General features: G+C 38.4%; 1 protein-coding gene across 3 annotated transcripts in view; it reads left to right on the forward strand.

The window, feature by feature from the left end:
• Window positions 1-18,930, forward strand: part of Ccpg1 (cell cycle progression 1) — a 31,865-nt gene extending 12,935 nt beyond the window's left edge. For 2 of the 3 annotated variants that reach the window (XM_090358361.1, XM_090358362.1), the window contains exons 4-9: window positions 623-705; window positions 2,759-2,957; window positions 7,945-8,199; window positions 11,855-11,976; window positions 14,884-16,286; window positions 18,176-18,930. In XM_090358361.1, coding sequence (XP_090214487.1) covers window positions 623-705; window positions 2,759-2,957; window positions 7,945-8,199; window positions 11,855-11,976; window positions 14,884-16,286; window positions 18,176-18,365 — 2,252 coding nt within the window. In that variant the 3' untranslated portion in view covers window positions 18,366-18,930. The remainder of the gene's footprint in view (window positions 1-622; window positions 706-2,758; window positions 2,958-7,944; window positions 8,200-11,854; window positions 11,977-14,883; window positions 16,287-18,175) is intronic. The other variant, XM_090358363.1, reaches the window with a different exon arrangement.
• Window positions 18,931-19,011: the final 81 nt, after the last annotated feature.

Raw genomic sequence — 19,011 nt, forward strand, 5'->3', positions numbered from 1 at the left:
TCTAAGCAGGAAATATGCTCCCTGGTATTTAAAAATAGACGTTCTTAGTTCCTAGGAACATCTTGGGTTAAGTCATTTTGTTATTACAAGGTAGAGCTTTTACTTATATTAGCTTTCTTTTCAATTCTTAATAGATTCTAAATGATAACAGTTCAGTATCTCAGATTGTCTTTAAATTTGTAATAATTACCATTTCTTATAGTGGCTTATAATTAATTAATAATGCATTAAATTCACTTGAACATACTGGAAATAATTTTGTTTTTGTTTTTTATTTACCAGTCCTAAGGCTTGAACTTAGGGCCTAAGCACTGTCCCTGAGCTTCTTTTTGCTTACGGCTAACACTATCACTTGAGCCACAGTGCCACTTCCTGCTTTTTCTGTTTATGTGGTACTGAGGAATCAAACCCAGGGCTTCATGCTTGCTAGGCAAGCACTCTACCACTAAGCTGCATTCCCAGCCTTGGAAATTGATTTTTGTCTATCCTGACTTATATAAGTAGGCTACAAAAAAAAGTCACAAAAGTGTTTTAAAGAAAGAATTCCATATTATATTATTATATAGCTTTTTGAAATAAAGTTTGAAGAGAAATATTTCTATTGATCTTTGTGTTTTATCAGGAAGCAGCCAAAGCCAAAATGGCACACTGTTACTGAGAGAAACTGCTTTTCCAGCTTTGGGAGAAACCACGTCAGCAATCGAGGTAAATATGTATTTTACTTCATGAATGTGTGATAAACGGTATCTGTAGAGATTACTAATTGAAGTCTCAATTCTAGTTGTGGATTTATTCTTATTTGAATTGTGAGTATGTGTAATGGAAAAATGGGTCAGTTTTTATTTTATTAATTTATTGCCAGTCCTGGCTTGAACTCAGGGCCTGGGCACTGTCCCTGAACTACTTTTTTTTTTCCTGCCAGTCTTGGGGCTTGAACCCAGGGCCTGAGCTCTGTCCTTGGGCTTTCTCAAGCACTCTACCACTAGGCCATCTCTCTGGCGGATACCCTGTCCCACCCCACCCTGAGCTTCTTTTGAGCTGCAGTGTCACTTATGGTTTTTTTCTCAGTTTCATGTGTGCTAGGCAAGGACTCTGTCACTAAGCCACATTCCCAGTTTTAATCTTAAATTTTTAACCAATTTTACTCTTAAAGTTAAGCTGTATTGGGGATCAAACAATAGTTTTGTGTTCTGCTATGCATGCATTCTACCACTGGGCTCCGTCCTCACTCCTGTCTTCTAATTTAGAAAAATCTTATGGTAATACTCTTTAAGAATCTGTATAATATTATTATTCTTTTTTTATTTTTTTCCAGTCTTGAATTTGAACTCAGGGTCTGGGCACTATCCTTGGATCCTTTTTGCTCACTTGAGCCACAGCACCATGTCTAGCTTTTTTTTTTTTTTGCCAGTCCTGGGCTTGAGCTCAGGGCCTGAGCACTGTCCTTGGACTTTCTCAAGGCTAGAGCTCTACCACTTGAGCTCAGCACCACTCCCGGCTTTTTTCTATGTATGTGGTACCGAGGAATCGAACCCGGGTCTTCATGCATGCTAGGCAAGCACTTTAACCACTAGGCCAAACTCCCGGCCTCTAGCTTTTTTTGAGTATGAAATACCAGGGAATTGAACCTAAGGGCTTTGTGCATGCTAGGTGAGCATGCTACCACTAGGACACTAGGACACAGCTCTCAGCCCCAGGCCAGCCCCTCTTTTTTTTTTTTTTTTTTTTTTTTTCCAGTCCTGGGCTTGGGCTCAGGGCCTGAGCACTGTCCCTGGATTTTCTCAAGGCTAGGTCTCTACCAGTTGAGCCACAGCACCACTTCTGGCTTTTTGCTACATATGTGGTACTGAGGAATTGAACCCGGGTCTTCGTGCATGCTAGGCAAGCACTCTGCCACTAGGCCAAACTCCCAGCCCAGCAGCCCCTCTTTTTAAAAAAAATTATGTTTTGTTCCACTTCACATGTCCAAAATATTGTCATTTCCACATTTAAGCAATAGGCAATGCTGTGTGATATTTTCCTTTCTCTTAATTTTATTTCCTGCTTGAAATTTTTCTACTGTGTTTTTTTTTTTTTTTTTTGCCAGTCCTGTGCTTGAGCTCAGGGCCTGAACACTGTCCTTGGACTTTCTCAAGGCTAGAGCTCTACCACTTGAGCCTCAGCACCACTTCCGGTTTTTTTCTGTATATGTGGTACCCAGGAATCGAACCCAGGTCTTCGTGCATGCTAGGCAAGCACTTTAACCACTAGGCCAAACTCCCTGCCTCTACTGTTTTTTTTTTTTTTTTTTTTTTTTTTGCCAGTCCTGGGTTTGAGCTCAGGGCCTGAGCACTGTCCTTGGACTTTCTCAAGGCTAGAGCTCTACCACTTGAGCCTCAGCACCACTTCCGGCTTTTTTCTATGTATGTGGTACCGAGGAATCGAACCCGGGTCTTCATGCATGCTAGGCAAGCACTTTAACCACTAGGCCAAACTCCTGGCCCTTTCCTCTACTGTGTTTTGCACATGGTTGTATACCATGATAGTAATTCAACAGCCCTACTTTATATCACGTGCCTGATACTGTGCAGTCCTTTACTACTGGGTAAACATAATGTCTTTAAGTAAGCATATATATGGCTGTTGAGTTCAATCCCCAATACTGAAGAGAAGAAAAAAGAAATTGTCTTATTTTCATAAGGTTATGGACCATGTTGAATTGCACAGAAAATCTTAAACAATGATTAGATTTATTTTCTGTAAATTTGTGACTTCTTAGGTAGAGGAAACAAAGTCACCTGAACACAATGTCTATTTTGGAACTGCCAGTGATGACTCTGATATTGTTACCCTTGAACCACCTAAGTTAGAAGAAATTGAAAGTCAAGAGGTTCTGGCTGTTGAGGCACACAATTCTGACGACTTTAACATGGGTTCCTCCATGAGCAGCCAGTATGCGTTCTGCCAACCAGAAACTGGTAAGACCTGTGTAAAGGTAACACATGGATATTACACTTAACCACTTGTTTGTGTCACATTTTCTGATTCTAGCTGTCAACTTTTGGATATATTTTTTATATGATACCAAAGTGGAACCCAAAGTCTCATGCATGCTAGACAGGTGCCAGGTGTTCTACCACTAAGCCACATTCCTAGCCCCAAACTCAAAGGTTTTCTTTATTTTATTTTATTTTTTTTTGTTTTTTTGCTAGTCCGGGGCTTGAACTCAGGGTCTGAGCACTGTCCTTCAGCTTTCTCATGGCTAGCACTCTACCACTTGAGCCACAATACCACTTCTGACCTTTTTTATGTATGTGGTACCAAGGAACCAAATCTAAATCTTTGAGCATGCTAGGCAAGCACTCACTCTACTGTCAGGCCAAACTCAAACTCCTGTCCCCTGTTTTTTGTTTGTTTTTTTAGTCTACTAAGTCTGATGTTTTACTGGCAACTGTGGTTTAGAGTAAAGCATAATTTTGTCGTAACAATACCTTTTTCCTTTTCTTTGTGTGGGGATTAAATCAAGGTCCTAAATCCTAGACAAGCACTCTACTGTTGAGCTACAGCCCAGCCACAGGTAGAATTTCTTCCTTTTCCTCAACTTTTTTTTTGTTTGTTTGGATTTTGGTAGCATTCTTATATTTGCTAACCAGGCATTCTACCATTGAGGCACATTTCTGACTTTTTGCTTTAATTTTTCAGTTGGGGTTTCTTGTGTTTTGTTTTTTTTCTTAGATGGCCTATTATCTTTTTGAAGCCTGGAATCATAGGTGCCACAATGTGCAGTTTGTTTGAGATAGAGTCTTGTGAACTTTTTTTGTGTGTGGGGGGAGGAGGTGGCCAAGTCCTGGGGCTTGAAATCAGTGCCTGGGCCCTATCCTTAAGACAGGTTTTTACTGTATAGCCCAGGTAAATAAATGCATATAAGGGCTAGGATTCATGCTGCATTCAAATAGTCTCTCTCCTGATTCCCCTGTGGCTTTTTATTTTATCCTTCTTGTTTAAGAGTACGCATAGAGCTGTGGTTCCAGTGATTCAGGTCTGTAATCTTAGCCAGGCAGGAGGCTGAGATCAGAGGATCACAATACAAAGTCTACCCAGGTAGGAAAATTCATGAGACTCCAATTAATTACCAGAAAACTAGAAGTGACATTGTTGCTTCAAGTGGTGTCTCACTAGCCTTGAGTGAAAAAGCTTGGTGACAGCTCCCAGGTCCTGAGCCCAACAGCACAATAGAAAAAAGAGTACACATGGGATAGATTGAGCTGGGCATAGTGGGCAAACCTCTAATTCAGCATGCAGGAGGCTGAGGGAGGAGTTTAAGACTAGCCTAGGCTACTATACTAAAAAAAAAAATCAGGGCAAGAAGAGTCCAAGGTGACATATAAGACATAGAAGAGATCACACATGTAGCTTTTTCAGGAACCTGGACACATCTAAGCCCATTATTTTAATGCTTACTTGGCGAATATTTTTTGAAAACTTGAGAACTTTTTGAAGTTATCAGGATAACTGTTGTGCTTTTTTTTTTTTTTTTTTTTGCCAGCCTTAGGGCTTGAGCTCAGGGCCTGTGTACTGTCCCTGAGCTTCTTTTGCTCAAGGTTAGCACTTTGCCATTTGAGCCACAGTCCCACTTCCTTGGACTTGAACTCAGGGCCTGAGTTCTGGGCATGAGCTTTTTTGTGCTCAAGCTATGGCGCCACTTCCAGCCTTTTCTGTTTATGTGGTACTGAGGAAGCTAACTCAAGGTTTATGCATGTTAGGCAAGTGCTCTATCACTAAATCACATTCCCAGGCTATTCTCCTGGTTTTTTTAAATCTATTATAGTTATCCTTTCCAATAAATTGTTCCATTCAGTAAATAAAGATGCCAGGCCATATACTGCTTAACAATGTGCAATGTTGTGAGAAATGCATCATTAGGTGGTTTCATCATCTAATGTCATGGAACTTCATGCAGCTAGGACTGTATGATGTGACTGTACAGAGTGTAATAGGACCTCCTTTGTTATGCAGGCAAGTATCTGATAGTTTCTCCTTCCCTTTCCTTTCTTTTTACTTCCTGCTTTGTTAATTTCATGCGCCCATTGTTGAGTTGTTTTGTTTTGTCTTTTCTATCCCTTTTCTTTTCATTCTTTGGATTTTTTTTTTTTTTTTTTTTGGCCAGTCCTGGGGGCTGAACTCAGGGCCTGACAGGCACTATCCTTGGGCTTTCCTCAAGGCTAGAGCTCTACCACTTAAGCCACAGCATCATTTCCAGCTTTTTCTATGTATGTGGTACAGAGGAATCCACATGGATCTTTGTGCATGCTAGGCAAGTACCCCTTAGGCCAAACTCCTGGCCCCATCTTTGGCTTCTATATTTTTGACTAAGTTAAATACTGCCTATTTAGTGTGACCTTCCCTTGAAGGCAAAGTTGGTAGCTATAGAGACGATTGTGTTTTGAATTCTTTGTTTTGTTGGTTGTGGGGTTTGAACTCAGGGCCTGGGCACTGTCCCTGAGGCTCTCTGTGCTGAAGGCTAGCATTCTGCCACTTTGACCCACAGTACTCCTAGTTTTTGAGTGGTTAATTGGAGCTAAGAGTCTCATGGGAACTTCTCTGACCAGGCTGGCTTCCAACCGTGATCCTTAGATTTCAGCTTCCTGAGTAGCTAGGATTACTAGTCGTGAGCCACCAACACCCAGCATTGTGAATGCTTTTCAAATTGTGCTAGGTGTCAGTGGCTCATGTCCATAATCTTGGCTACTTAGAAGGTTGAAATCTAGGATCATGGTTTGAAGCAAGTTTGCGCAGGAAAATCTGTGAGACTCATGCCCCCAGTTAATTACCAAACAGCCATGAGTGGAGCTGTGGCACAAGTGGTAGAGTGCTAGTCTTGAGCAAAATAAAAGGTCAGGGACAGGCCCCGAGTTGAAGCCCTAGAACCAGCATGGATACAAAAACATATGAGTGTTTTTAATTTAGAATTGATAAGTGTTACATAATGAAGTACTTTCAATTCCTTTCCCCCTTTTTATTATATATAATAAAGCTTTATACATCTTTTTTCCTGTTTATTCACAAAAGAAAGGTGGTGGGAGAAGCTGTGGAAGATTCCTGAATGCATAAGGGGCTGGGATGACCGGCTGAAACACCATGCTCTCAGCCAACTCGATTTCCAAGGTGGTCCCATCAGCTTCTCAAGAGCTGAGTGTGCCCAGTCACATTTACTTTTTACTAAGTGCTTTTTAAAAAATACCTGTTACTTGTGATCCTCTGAGAGATGTTCAAAGTAGAGTTTGTTAATAAAAACAAAAGCTGGCCAAGCTTATTTGCATGCCTTTGCGTTGCTTGCATCTTGGACTGCGGGCCAAATTAAGCTTTGAAAGGAGCTTGGGAATGAAAATATTTCAGCAATTAATTTTATGTATGGGTTAAAAAAGATGGAAGCAGGGAGCCAGGAGTTTGGCCGAGTGGTAGTGTTTGCCTAACATGCACAAAGACCCAGGTTTGATTACTTGGTTATCACATACATAGAAAAAGCTGGAAGTAGGGTTGTGGCTCAAGTGGTAGAGGTCTAGCCTGGAAAAAGCCCAAGGACAGTGCCCAGGTCCTGAGTTCAAGCCCCAGGACTGGCAAAAAAAAAAAAATGGAAGCATTAGATAAAGTAAGTATTTTAATGTGAAGTAGGCTGATTTTGTACAATATATAATAAATTCAAAATGAATAGCACACAAACATTCATTTTGGGAATTTTGACAAATGGTTTGTTGTACAATTATTACAGTTTTATGTCAGAAAGTCTGACCAAAGTAATCTAGTCATGATCATGAATGCCTTTGTATTATGAATGTTTAGGTCTTTTTTTTCTTTTTATCCAAGAAATGTAACCGTATATCTTAGGTGATGACATCTTGGAAAACTAGTGTTCAAGACTAGACAGAAAAACATGATGGGCATAAAATAAGGGTCATGATCAAAAGATTTCAATGGCATCCATAGTACTTAAGTATTAGGAATAAGCATTCAGTAGTGATTTCTTTGTGTTTATTATTGTGTGAAAGCTGATTAAATTCAAATAGTACTAAACCAAGTTACCAGCTTTTTTTGTGGCATGGTTATCCTATCTTCTGAAAAATTGTTTTGCTGTTTTGAAGCATGAGATTTGTTTTGAAGCTGTGAATTAAGTTCTACTTCACATTTTGTCCCTACTGTTTTTGCTTTGCTTTTCTTCAAACTGGTCTGTTGAGATTGAGTGATTTTTTCCTTCTTTATGACCTTATAGTTTGCTGAAATAAAGCACAGTGTTAAGAAGTGATACAATTGAGGAGAAAAAAAAGAAGTTGATATTTCTAGGGAATGTTTCCGAGGCTTGAGATTTTTTTGTTGTTCATTTAAAAAAATTTCCTTCATTTGTCTTTCATTCTTTTCATAAAGGAGTAGTACCAGTCTAGTCCTTAATTTTGGCAATAGCTCTTGTGTCACTTCCTCATGCTGATGTATTTACTAGAAGGTAAAATTAAAAACCTTTTAGTAAGAGTGGCAGTCGAAGGGAGGGGCTTATCTGACTTCTGGAAACCTGTATTACTAAACCATAATATTTTGACCTTTATGGTGACCCCATAGGATAAGGGGCAGGTACACTGAGGAAAATTGGTGGCTGCTTTTATGTTGCACGCTACAAGAAGTATTCGATAACTTCCTGTGTTGCTTACAAGTAGGAGCTTGCTTTTTTTTGAACTGAAAAGGCAATACTTTCTTCTTTAAGGAGAAAAACACACAAATTTAAGATAAATTTTGTATATTGAGGTATTTTTCATTTCTGCTTATGTTGGTAAATTGAACACATTAGTGCTTTGGTTTGTGGTTTTGGCTGTCTTGTGTTAAAAGGCATGTAAGGATGGCATTAGTTACTGTGAATGTATTTCCTGGGAAAGCTTTGCTAAAAATGTTAATACCTAATTTTCAACTTTTTTAAAATAGTATTTTCATCTCAGCCTAATGATGATGCTGAATCGAGTAGCGATGAAACCAGTCCTCAGCCGAGCCCTGCCTGCCGCCGGCGCCGGGGAAGGAGGAAGACGCTTTCTACATCAGAATCTGAGGAGCGGCTGCTTGCTGAGCAAGAGCACGAACCTTCCAAGGAGTTGAGTAAACGCCAGTGCAGTAGTGGTCTCAATAAGTGTGTTATACTTGCTTTGGTCATTGCTATCAGCATGGGATTTGGACATTTCTATGGTAAGTATTTGAAAATAAGTAAGATGTAAAGTGATCTTTAGTGAGGAGCCATGGGTCTCTGCTCACCAAATTATTTTATATATATATATATATCTTGTAACTTGAGTGCTCTGTTTTTTCATTTGGGCAGTGGAGGTAGTGCTGTCTGTCTCTGAATACTGTGTGTGTACATGATCCAGTAGTTATTAAGAAATACAGGATCAGACCCCAGTTGTATTGATTGGACAACAACTTGAATTTGAACAATGTTGGCAAGGATGTGCAGGGGAAAGGAACCCTACTGCACTGTTGGTAGAAATGTAAACTCGCACAACCATTCTGAACAGCAGTTTGGAGGTTCCTCAGAAAACTCAACTCTGGGGTCAGGAGTGTGGCCTACTGGCTTTGAAATATCCTCAGATCTCAGAAGGTATGAGTAGTTGGTGTGAGTCACCAGTGCCCCACTCAGGATAAACTTTAATGAAAATAATACTATTTTTAAAAATAAGTATTTATGGCTGGGAGTTTGGTCTAGGGGTAGATGCTTGCCTAACATGCACTAAGACCTGGGTCCGATTCCTCAGTACCATATACATAGAAAGAGCCAGAAGTGGTGCTCAAGTGGTAGAGTTCTAGCCTTGAGAAAGCCCAAGGACAGTGCTCTCAGGCTTTGAGTTCACGCCCCAGGACTGGCAAAAAAAAAAAAGAAAAGAAAGAAAAAGGGTATTTAGATTTCTGATGGATGCCTATTTGAATTGAATGCTGAGGCACCATGACTTGTATTCTCCCTTGATGTTTGTAGTAATGCAGTTTGATTTGAAATGCATATCTAACTTTATTGAGTAGCTGGGTCAGTTGTATTGATAACATCTTCAGTATGAATTTTTTCCCTTTATAGGTAAACATGAAGGTAACAAAGGATCTCTTAACTTTTTTTTCTTACTAAAAGCAAACTTTGTTAAAAGTGACTTTTAATATTAATATAGGCTGTGTTAAAATCTCAGCAATTGCATGCCCTTTGAATGTTTTGTAGAAAGTTCTGGAAGGTAAGTAAGTATGGCATGGAACAAACTGAAACAGCTAGCTAATTTGTAGCCAGAGATTTGGTGAGGAGGCAGCAACAGAAGTCAGTAAAATAAGGGTCTCTGAGGACTAACAAGATAGGACTGAGCTTGGTTACTTGGGGTGTTGTTAGACAATTAAATACTAGGAAATATGCTAATTATTTTACTTTTGGGGTGTCAGAAAAGAGTTTTGCTAGATGATGTAGTAAATTGACAAATGTAATTTGAGTGGTTTATACTGAAATTCATTGTTGAATGGTTTACAATAGTGTTGGAGCTTCCACACCTTCCTCTCCCTGAAGAGGCTCCCACAGTTGTATTCAGATTATGTTAGATGTGTTGTCCACAAGCTCTCCTAAGGGGTGGCAACTGTATCCCAAGCTCAGAAGTCTTTCAGAAAGGATAAAGCCAGTTTGCATGACTACATCAAAAATTAAATGAGACAGTCCTAAGCAAGAGCACCTGTTAAATAAGACCAACTATTAAATCAGACATTAGCCATGTGCTGAGTTCTAGTCCTATACACTTAGATCTCAACAGGGATTTTACTTATTTGCCAACAGCAAAGTAATTGTTCTTGTTAGCATTTTGAAAGAATGCTAGAGGTTTCCTCATTCTCTGGAAATTATATCTAGCTGAAACAATTATAGCAATTTCCAATACTTAAAGTCTCATCTTGAGTAATTTTTTAAATCATGTTTGCCATGTTTCTGTATGTCAGAAATGTAAAGGAAAAAATGAAACCTTACACAGAATTTCTCATTCACTAACATTTCTTTTTAGTGTTTTTCAAGATGTAGTAAAGATTAAAAATAGTCTGTAGCATCCTTTGGTTTTGAAATTCTGTGTGTGTGTGCTTGGTAAATAGTAAGTTGTCAGGTGCATTTTGCCCTTCTAGTTTCTGTGGTTTTCTCATGTATGAAGCATGTAGAAGCATGTGACAGCATGTCTTAGCAAAATAATGTTTTGATTTGGGGGTGAAATGGAGTTGAAACTAAAAGAATCTTCCTTTATCCTGCATGGCATAAGAATAGTGGTATTACAGTACCGCTTTAACCATCGTGGATTCCCCCCCAATCTGACCCACTGATATGGGTACTATGCCCCCAGCTCCCGGTGGTGCTGGGAATTGAATACAGAGGCAAGGGCTTTATTGCTGAGTACATCTCCAGTTCTGTGGCATAATTCTTAGAAGATTTGGCTTTGAGAATGGTGGGTAATTATAGCCAGGTTATTTAATATAATTTCCTTTTTGGTCTTGTATTCTACAACAAAATATTAGATATTAAAAGAGAGATTTTCATTTTTTCCTGCACTAACTTTTAACCTGTTGGAGGAAAATGCCTACCACGGATATTTATTTCTTTATATAAAGGAGTTTAGAGTACTTTATGTACTTTAAAAGTGCCTTAAACAATCAAGCTAAGTGCATTTGATATGGCAGAGTGATACAAGGCAGTCTGTCCCATCCCTGGGTGCCGAAGGCTCACGCCTATAATCCTAGACAGCTTAGACAGCATGGTATAAGAGACTTACCTCCAGTTAGCCAGCCAAAAGCTAGGAATGGAGCTGTGAGTCAAGTGTTATCCCTGAGCAAAAAAACAGCTCAGGAACTGTGCCCAGGTTCTTAAGCTCAAGGAACAATACACAGAAAAAAGTTTCCACATGTATGTTTAGTAACACAGATGAACATAAGTGGGCTTATTAATATTACAGTTAGTATCCTGTGGCATCATATAATGAATGACACCGTGACATTTTACTTACATGTTCACTGTTTATAGAATACTGTGTGTGTGTTCCCTGTCTGTCTGTGCTAGTACTGAAGATTCAGCTAAGGACCTTGTGTTCTTTCAACCTTTTTGCACATGGCTAGTGTTCTACCATTTTAGCCATTCCTACAGTCTAGCATTTTTTTTCCTTATTAATTTGAGATAAAGTTTCAGAGTTTTCTTTTTCTTTTTGTTTTGTTTTTCCAGTCCCGGGACTTGAACTCAGGCCTAGGCACTGTCTTTGAGCACTTTTGCTCAAGGATAGCACTCTGCCATTTGAGACACAGCACTACTTCCAGCTTTTTCTGTATATGTTGTACCAAAAAATTGAACTTAGAACTTCATGCATGATAGGCATGTATTCTACCACTGCCAGTTTCAGAGTTTTCTTTGAACCTTGATCCTCTGATCTTAGCCTCCTGAGTAGCTAGGATTACAGATGTTAGTCAATGGTGCTAGCTTATAATGACAACGTTTTCTTTTTCTTTGACAGTGGTAAGGCTTGAACTCAGACTCTTGTGCTCACTTGGTTTGCTTTCTAGATTGGTGCTCTACCACTTGAGCCATGCCTCCAATTAGATTTTGCTGTTTAATTGGACATGGAGTTTGCTGGATTTTTCTTCCCGGCCTGGCTTTGAACCTCAATTGTCCCTATCTCAGCCTTTATAGTATCTAGGATTCTGAGTGTAAGTTATCAGCACTGGGATTATAATTCGAGTTTTTAAGGGACTGTAAAGTGCTATTCTTATTCTAAGTAGCTGTATGTAGAGTAAATATTTTCTGTATTTGTATATATTGGTCATCATAATGTTATATATTCATAATAATTTTTCATTTTAGGCACAATTCAGATTCAAAAGCGTCAACAGTTAGTCAGAAATATACATGAAGATGAATTGAATGATATGAAGGATTATCTTTATCAATGTCAACAAGAACAGGAGTCTCTTACAGATTCTAAGGTGTGTATCACAAATAGATAAAATTGTTTGCCAGTATGTGTTATTTAGATTGAAGTATAGTGAAGAGCAACTTAAAAGTGTTGATAAAATTGTTTAGAGCAACTGCTAAATCCTAGTCCCTGTCATGAACTGCTATATTTCTCATGATAACCATATATATATACATATATATATCTGTATAATTTTTTGTGTGTAGCTCCTAAGTTCAAGAACTTAGGACCCTAGGCATTGTCTCTGAGCTTCTTTTGCTCAAGCCTAGCATTCTGTCACTTGAATCACCGCTCCATTTCTGGTATTTTAATAGTTGAACATATGAGTCTTGTGGCCTTTCCTGCCTTGGCTGGCTTGAGTTTAAACTACTAAGTAGCTAGGATTATATTTGTGAGCCACCAGAGCTCCAGTTTATAACTCTACATTAAGTAAATTGTAATTTCATTTTAAAGATGGGAAAAGAGGGGTCGGGAGTTGTGTCTAGTAGTAGAGTGCTTGTCTAGCATGCATAAATACCTGGGTTTAATTCCTTGGTACTACATACATAAAAAGGTGGAAGTGGTGCTGTGGCTCAAGTGGTAGAGCTCTAGCCTTGAGAAAGCCCAAGGACTGGCAAAAAAAAAAAGAAGAGATTCAGAAAGTGGCACATTTGCCTACCCCTTGTAACATCTTGGGTTCAATCCCACCACAAAAGAGGAGGAAAAACTATTAAGCAGGGCACTGATTACTCAAGGCTGAGATCTGAGGACCATGGTTGAAGTTTTTGTTTTGTTCTGTTTTCCTTTTATTATTAAGTAGTTGCACAAAGGCTTTACAATTTTATAACCCATGATATATTTTTAGCTGTATTTTAACTGATTTGGATAATGTTGTAACAGCTTACTGAAATCATATTTACTGTTTTTGTTGTTTGTATTTTTGCTTGTCCTGCGGCTTGAATTCAGGACCTGGGCACTATCTTTGAGCTTCTTCTTTTTGCTCAAGTCCAGTACTTTACCACTTGGGCCACAGTGCCACTTGTGGCCTTTTCTGTTTATGTGGTACTGAACAATAAACCCAGGGCTTCATGCATGCATTCTCAGCCCAAATTGACATTTTTAAAAGTAAAAACTAGATCAGTGAAAGCTACTTTTAACTGCAGAAATATTCTTAAGCCTTGTTTAGTACCAGTTCTGCCATTCATAGGTACTGAGTTACATTACTTGGTATGCATTAGAGTTACTATAATCTGGTTTATATATAGTGCCTTCAGAAGTGCCTTTGAAAACGGAGAAACTCAGTATATATGTTGTCATATAATTGTTATGAGTTCAGTCTCTTCTGTTACTGTAGAATTTTTATGACTTACCTGCCTTTAACCTTGAAATGTTATTTGTATATGATTAAATTGTTTCCTTAAGACTAATGCTCTACTACTTGAACCACAGCACTACTTCCCGCTTGTTTTGAGTAGTTTATTGGATTTAAGAGTCTCATGGACTTCTCTGCCCTAGCTGGCTTTGAGCTTCCCGATAGCTAGGATTACAGGCATGAGCCACCAGAGCCCATCTAGAATTTTTTTTTAAAAGCTGGAAGTATGCTGTAGGTATAATTTTGTCTTTTTAAAAACCGTTTTTTAAAATTAGCATGCAGTAGTTATAAAGAGTGGATTCCACTGATATAGTCAACACACATACAATGTACCCTATCAGTCACTCTCACAATAGTCTCCTCAGTCCTCTTTTCTGCCTCTTAAATTCACTTGGTTTAACTGACCTATTTTCATAAATTCATGTAAAGTATTTTGACTACATTTTATAAAAGATAATTTCCCCCATTCATGAAACGAAAGCTTTGGTCCTACCTAACTTCTTTAGGAGCCCTTTCCCGAGAGTGTTCTGTAGTTAGAAGATAGAGGGGCTATCCTCCATCTTCTTGGAAAACTACAAGTATTCTCTTCTCTAGAGTTGGAATCCAGTGCCTGGTGCATGCTAGGCAAATGTTCTGACATTTGAGCATTCTCCAGCCCCCTTTAAGTTCTTTTGTGGCTAAACTGAGAGTTCTTGGTAACTTTCCTTTGTCTTTAATTACATTATTTTATCATGCAGTTGGCTTTAATTTGATATAGCTCTTTTTTTCATTCAATCTTTAATACTACTAAAAATAATAGAGCCAAGCATCAGTGGTTCACAGTAATCCTAACTTCTCAGGAAGCTGAGATCTGATAATCATGATTTAAAGCCAGCATTGGCAAGAAAAGTTCATGAATCTCTTACCTCCATTTAACCATAAAATAGTCACAGTTGCAGCTGTGGCTCAAGTAATAGTTCTAGCTTGAGCAGAAATGCTCAGGGAAGCTGGGTGGTAGTGGCTCATTTTTATAATCCTAGCTACTCAGGAGGCTGAGCTCTGAGCATCATGGTTCGAAGCCAGCCTGGGCAGGAAGGACTGTGAGACCTTTTTTTTTTTTTTTGTCAGTCCTGGGCTTGAGCTCAGGACCTGAGCACTGTTCTTGGCCTTTCTCAAGGATAGAGAGCTACCACATGAGTCTCAGCACCACTTCCAGCTTATTTCTGTGTTATGTGGTACCGAGTAATTGAAACTGGGTCTTCGTTTATGCTAGGCAAGCACTCTACCACTAGGCCAAACTCCCGGACCAGGACTGTGAGACTTTTATCTCCATTTAACCACTGGAAAACTGGAAGTGGTATTAGCCTTGTGTAGAAGTGCTCAGGGACCATGCCTAGGCCCTGAGTTCAAGCCTCATGACTGACAAAAAAAAAAGCTCAGGTCAGCACATGGTTCCTGAGTTCAAGCACCAAAAATAGGGCACTGCACAGTTAGGAACATGTTCATTAATGTTATATATATTAAAGATTCAGCTTCAGCTTCAGCTTTTTTAACATTATTTGTTTTCTCCTTTAAAAAATAATTTAGTCATTGAAAGAAAATCTTGCCAGTTGTTGGACCCTTACTGAAGCTGAAAAGATTTCCTTTGAAACTCAGAAAAATAACCTTGCTACTGAAAATCAGCATCTAAAACTAACTGTGGAGAAGGATGAAAAAGCCATATCTTCATTACAGGAAGAGTTAAGGAAACTAAGGGAACAAATAAGAATATTGGAAGATAAAGGGACCAATCTTGAATTATATTCAGAAAATCAGAAACTGAAGCAGCATTTGGAAGAGGAAAAACAGAAAACACACACCTTCCTTAGTCAAAGGGACACTCTGTCAGAAGAAACAAGAATGTTGAGGACGGAGCTGGAGAGAGAAAGATTGGTGGTGGTAGCTTTGAAGCTAGAACTCCAGCAGTTCAACACCCAGGTCCAGGACAACTCCGAGTCTCCTGATGTACTGGATGAAAAAAGTGAAGTTGTGCTCTTACAGCAGAGGCTCACTGAGATGGAACAGAAGTTAATCTTTGAGCAGCAACGCTCTGATCTGTGGGAAAGACTGTATGTGGAGGCAAAAGGTCAAAATGGGAAAGAAGAAACAGATGGTAAAAAGAAAGGGAGCAGAGGAAGCCACAGGGTTAAGAGCAAGTCAAAGGAAACACTCTTAGGAACAGTGAAAGAGACATTTGATGCCATGAAGAATTCTACCAAGGAGTTTGTAAGACATCATAAAGAAAAAATCAAGCAGGCTAAGGAAGCTGTAAAGGAAAATCTGAAAAAGTTCTCAGATTCAGTTAAATCCACTTTCCGACATTTTAAAGATACCACGAAGAATATCTTTGATGAAAAGGGCAATAAAAGATTTGGTGCTACAAAGGAAACATCAGCTGAGAAACCAAGAACAATTTTTAGTGACTACTTGTACCCAACATTTAGGTCACCTAGACCAAACCAGGATTGCAGAGGCCGTACTATGCATCAGGACAGAAGGAAAGAGAAGCCAGTGCCCTTCGAAGAACACAGAAGAAATATAAACCCATCCAGGGGCAGTGCTGAGTACAACTGTAGGGAAAAGCATCACTCTTTCAGAAAAACGTGTTCTAATATATTTGAATGTGCTCAACAGGAATCCAAGATAAGTCCCTTTAATATCGTGAATCCTGTAAGGATAGATGAATTTAGACAGATAATGGAAAGGTACTTATTAAAAGAACTGAGAGCTTTTCACCACTGGAAAGAACTTGATCAGTTCATCAGTAAGTTTTTCCTCAACGGTCTGTTTCAACATGATCAGAAGCCCTTCCTGGACTTTGTTAATGATGTTAAAGATTATCTTAGCAGCATGAAGGAGTATCAAGTAGATAATGATGACGTGTTTGAGAAGTTGGATGAATACATATACAGACATTTTGCTCACCCTTTCCCCCCTCCACATGGACCCAGGTCGGTTTACATAAACCCATGTTATTATAATAGTTTCTAACAGTTGTAGAGCAGAGTATTTGTAACATTTAATGAGTTTCTTGAAATGTTACTATTTCTAAGAGAAATGTTTTTATTACTGTCAATGAAAATTTACAATCATTTGAAGGATTTAGTTTGAAAAGTACTGTTATTGCAAATGAAAATTCAATATAGCATCACTTTGATCTAAAAATTAGGCTGTGTAATCTTTGATCTGGCAAGGTTTTTTTTCAGTTTCAGTTTTGTATAAAACTATCATTACCTTAAGGGAAGTTATTTTCTTTAATCTTTTATTTGGTTAACTTAAGAGGCTAGAAGTGGACAACAGAAATTTTACTCTAAAGTCAGAAGAGCATACACAGTTCTAGTGGCCCATCTTTTGTCATTTTTCCACTCCATGTACCAATTTAATTATTATACTTAATACTTTGATGAGATTATTATTGATAAGGGTAGTGACATGAAGCAAACTCAGCAAGCCAGACATTGTGTTTGTAACATTTTATCCATTGTTCCTGTTTTATTCTGTAACATGAAACTCCCCTAATGTTCAATTGTTACTTTCACTTTTTACCTTTAAGAGCCCTATATCACTATATCCTTATGAATAAATGTAATGTGTCTATAAAATAATGAGACTGATTTCTGGTGTTTTTAGTTGCTAAATATTTGGTGCAATAATCAGCAAATGTTGTGAGGCTGCTTTGAGTAAACTATGATAACTGAAGATATGGAGGCATGTATGTGGTGACCTCAGGCTATGTGGAAATACTTGGAAAGGCTTAGTGAGAGGACTGGCCTTTCAGCATCCTTGATTTAAACAGATGGAGGAGGAATTTCAGTCAGTAAGTCAATCAACTGCAAAGATTTGAAGATAGGAAGACAAAACTAAGCAAGAAAAGTAGTGCTGAGGTATGAACTCAGAAGGATTTTGTTGTAGGACAAAAATGAATAGAATTTTATAGTAAGTGGAATTATGTTGCCTTTTAGATTTTTGGCAACAGTACTGATTTTATATTATTGATAACAGGATTGAATGGGCAGGTGTGAGACTAGAATCCAGTGGTCATTATACTACAGACATGAGCTAATGAGCATCTGAACGAAAGTGGAGACAGAATATAAACAGATTTCTAAAAGTGTCTTGTAGGTTTCTGGAGTTGATTGAGTTGGATATCATTCAGAAGGAAGTTGGAGGTGAGAGGAAGTGGAAATGAGAATTGTTGGGAGATATTGACATTCATCTGGAGAGGCTTCACAGGCAATTACTTACATAGCTGTGTCAGGCAGCCCCAAACTTGCCAGCCTTGTGGAACAGGGCTGCTAGAATTGTAGAAAAGGCTAATAAGACAAGATAGCAGAAAGATGTCTGGGAAAACATACAAGTCATGGATCAAATGTTAAAGGACAGGGACTTTTTTTTTTGTAAAATGTTCCTTGGCTTAGGAATTGTGGCTGTGGATGGCATGTGGACCGACTTCTGATGGAAACTTGATCCTTGAGGGTAAGGACATTTGTGCTGTGAGGGAGGCAGAGCCAGAGACTTCATTTTATTTGCTAAAAAGTGTGTGTACATATATGTGTGCACAGAGAGATGAACAATTTGGGGAGGGACTGGCTTTTATGGAAAGGAAGAAAAATGGAAACATCTCATTATTTTATTGTCACATTTCTATTCCTTGTTATCTATTCAGTATTTCCCCTTCTTACCAATAGTTACATTTTTCTATTTTTGGTATATTAAGAATTATGCATCATATTAACATTTTCCTGCACAGTGCTCAGATAGATTAGTGGAGAAAAACATGAAAATTGTCTTAAATACATAGAACTCTAACATAGATGAAAAATGTGTTTACTACTTTCAGTCGACCTGATAAAAAGCAACGTATGGTAAATATTGAAAACTCCAGGCATCGAAAACAGGAGCAGAAGCACCTACAGCCACAGCCTTATAAAAGGGAAGGTAAATGGCATAAGTACGGGCGCACTCATGGAAGACACATGGCAAATCTTGAAATAGAATTGGGGCACTTACCTTTTGATCCTAAATACTGATTCTGCAGTTAATATTACATTAGAAAACGTAAGAGACACATGGATGCTTTCTACAGTTGTTTGTGGTGTTGAAACTTAACATGAAATTATCAATCCTTTTTTGTTTTTTCCCCTCCACTTTTAAAAGGTCAGTTTGATGGCTTCATATTATTACTCAGAAGCATCAGTCAAAAGCTTACTAACTTGCATTTTCCTGTAATTTAGCTTTGTTGAAATTTGGGGGGAGGGTTCTGGAAAAAAAATGTAGTTTTATTAAGGAAGCCAGGCATGCAACAGATTTTGTGCATGAAGTAAGACTTCCTTTCAGTCTTCTGAGCTTAACAAGCAAGCCCAATTCATACATGACAAAGTGTAATTAACACTGATTCGCAGTAGAGCTTGAAAACAGTATGTTGTGCTGGGACTTCATCTCTAACATTTTATACTTACATTTCTTGTCTTTTTGTGGGTTCAAGAGCCCGTTGACATGTGAAGAGTATGCTGCCTCTTAAGAGCTTGCTGATTTGTTCTCTTGTGAAATTTCTTGCACATCTGAATATTGTGGAAGAAACAATAAAACTACACCATGAGGAAAACTAAAGGTCTTTATTTAAAATCTGGCATTGTATTAACATGTTTTTTTTACTTTGTAATATTTTATGCAATT

The sequence above is a fragment of the Megascapheus bottae genome, chromosome 25, assembly GCF_031878675.1.
Source record: "Megascapheus bottae isolate mThoBot1 chromosome 25, mThoBot2.hap1, whole genome shotgun sequence".
Classification (NCBI taxonomy): domain Eukaryota; kingdom Metazoa; phylum Chordata; class Mammalia; order Rodentia; family Geomyidae; genus Megascapheus; species Megascapheus bottae.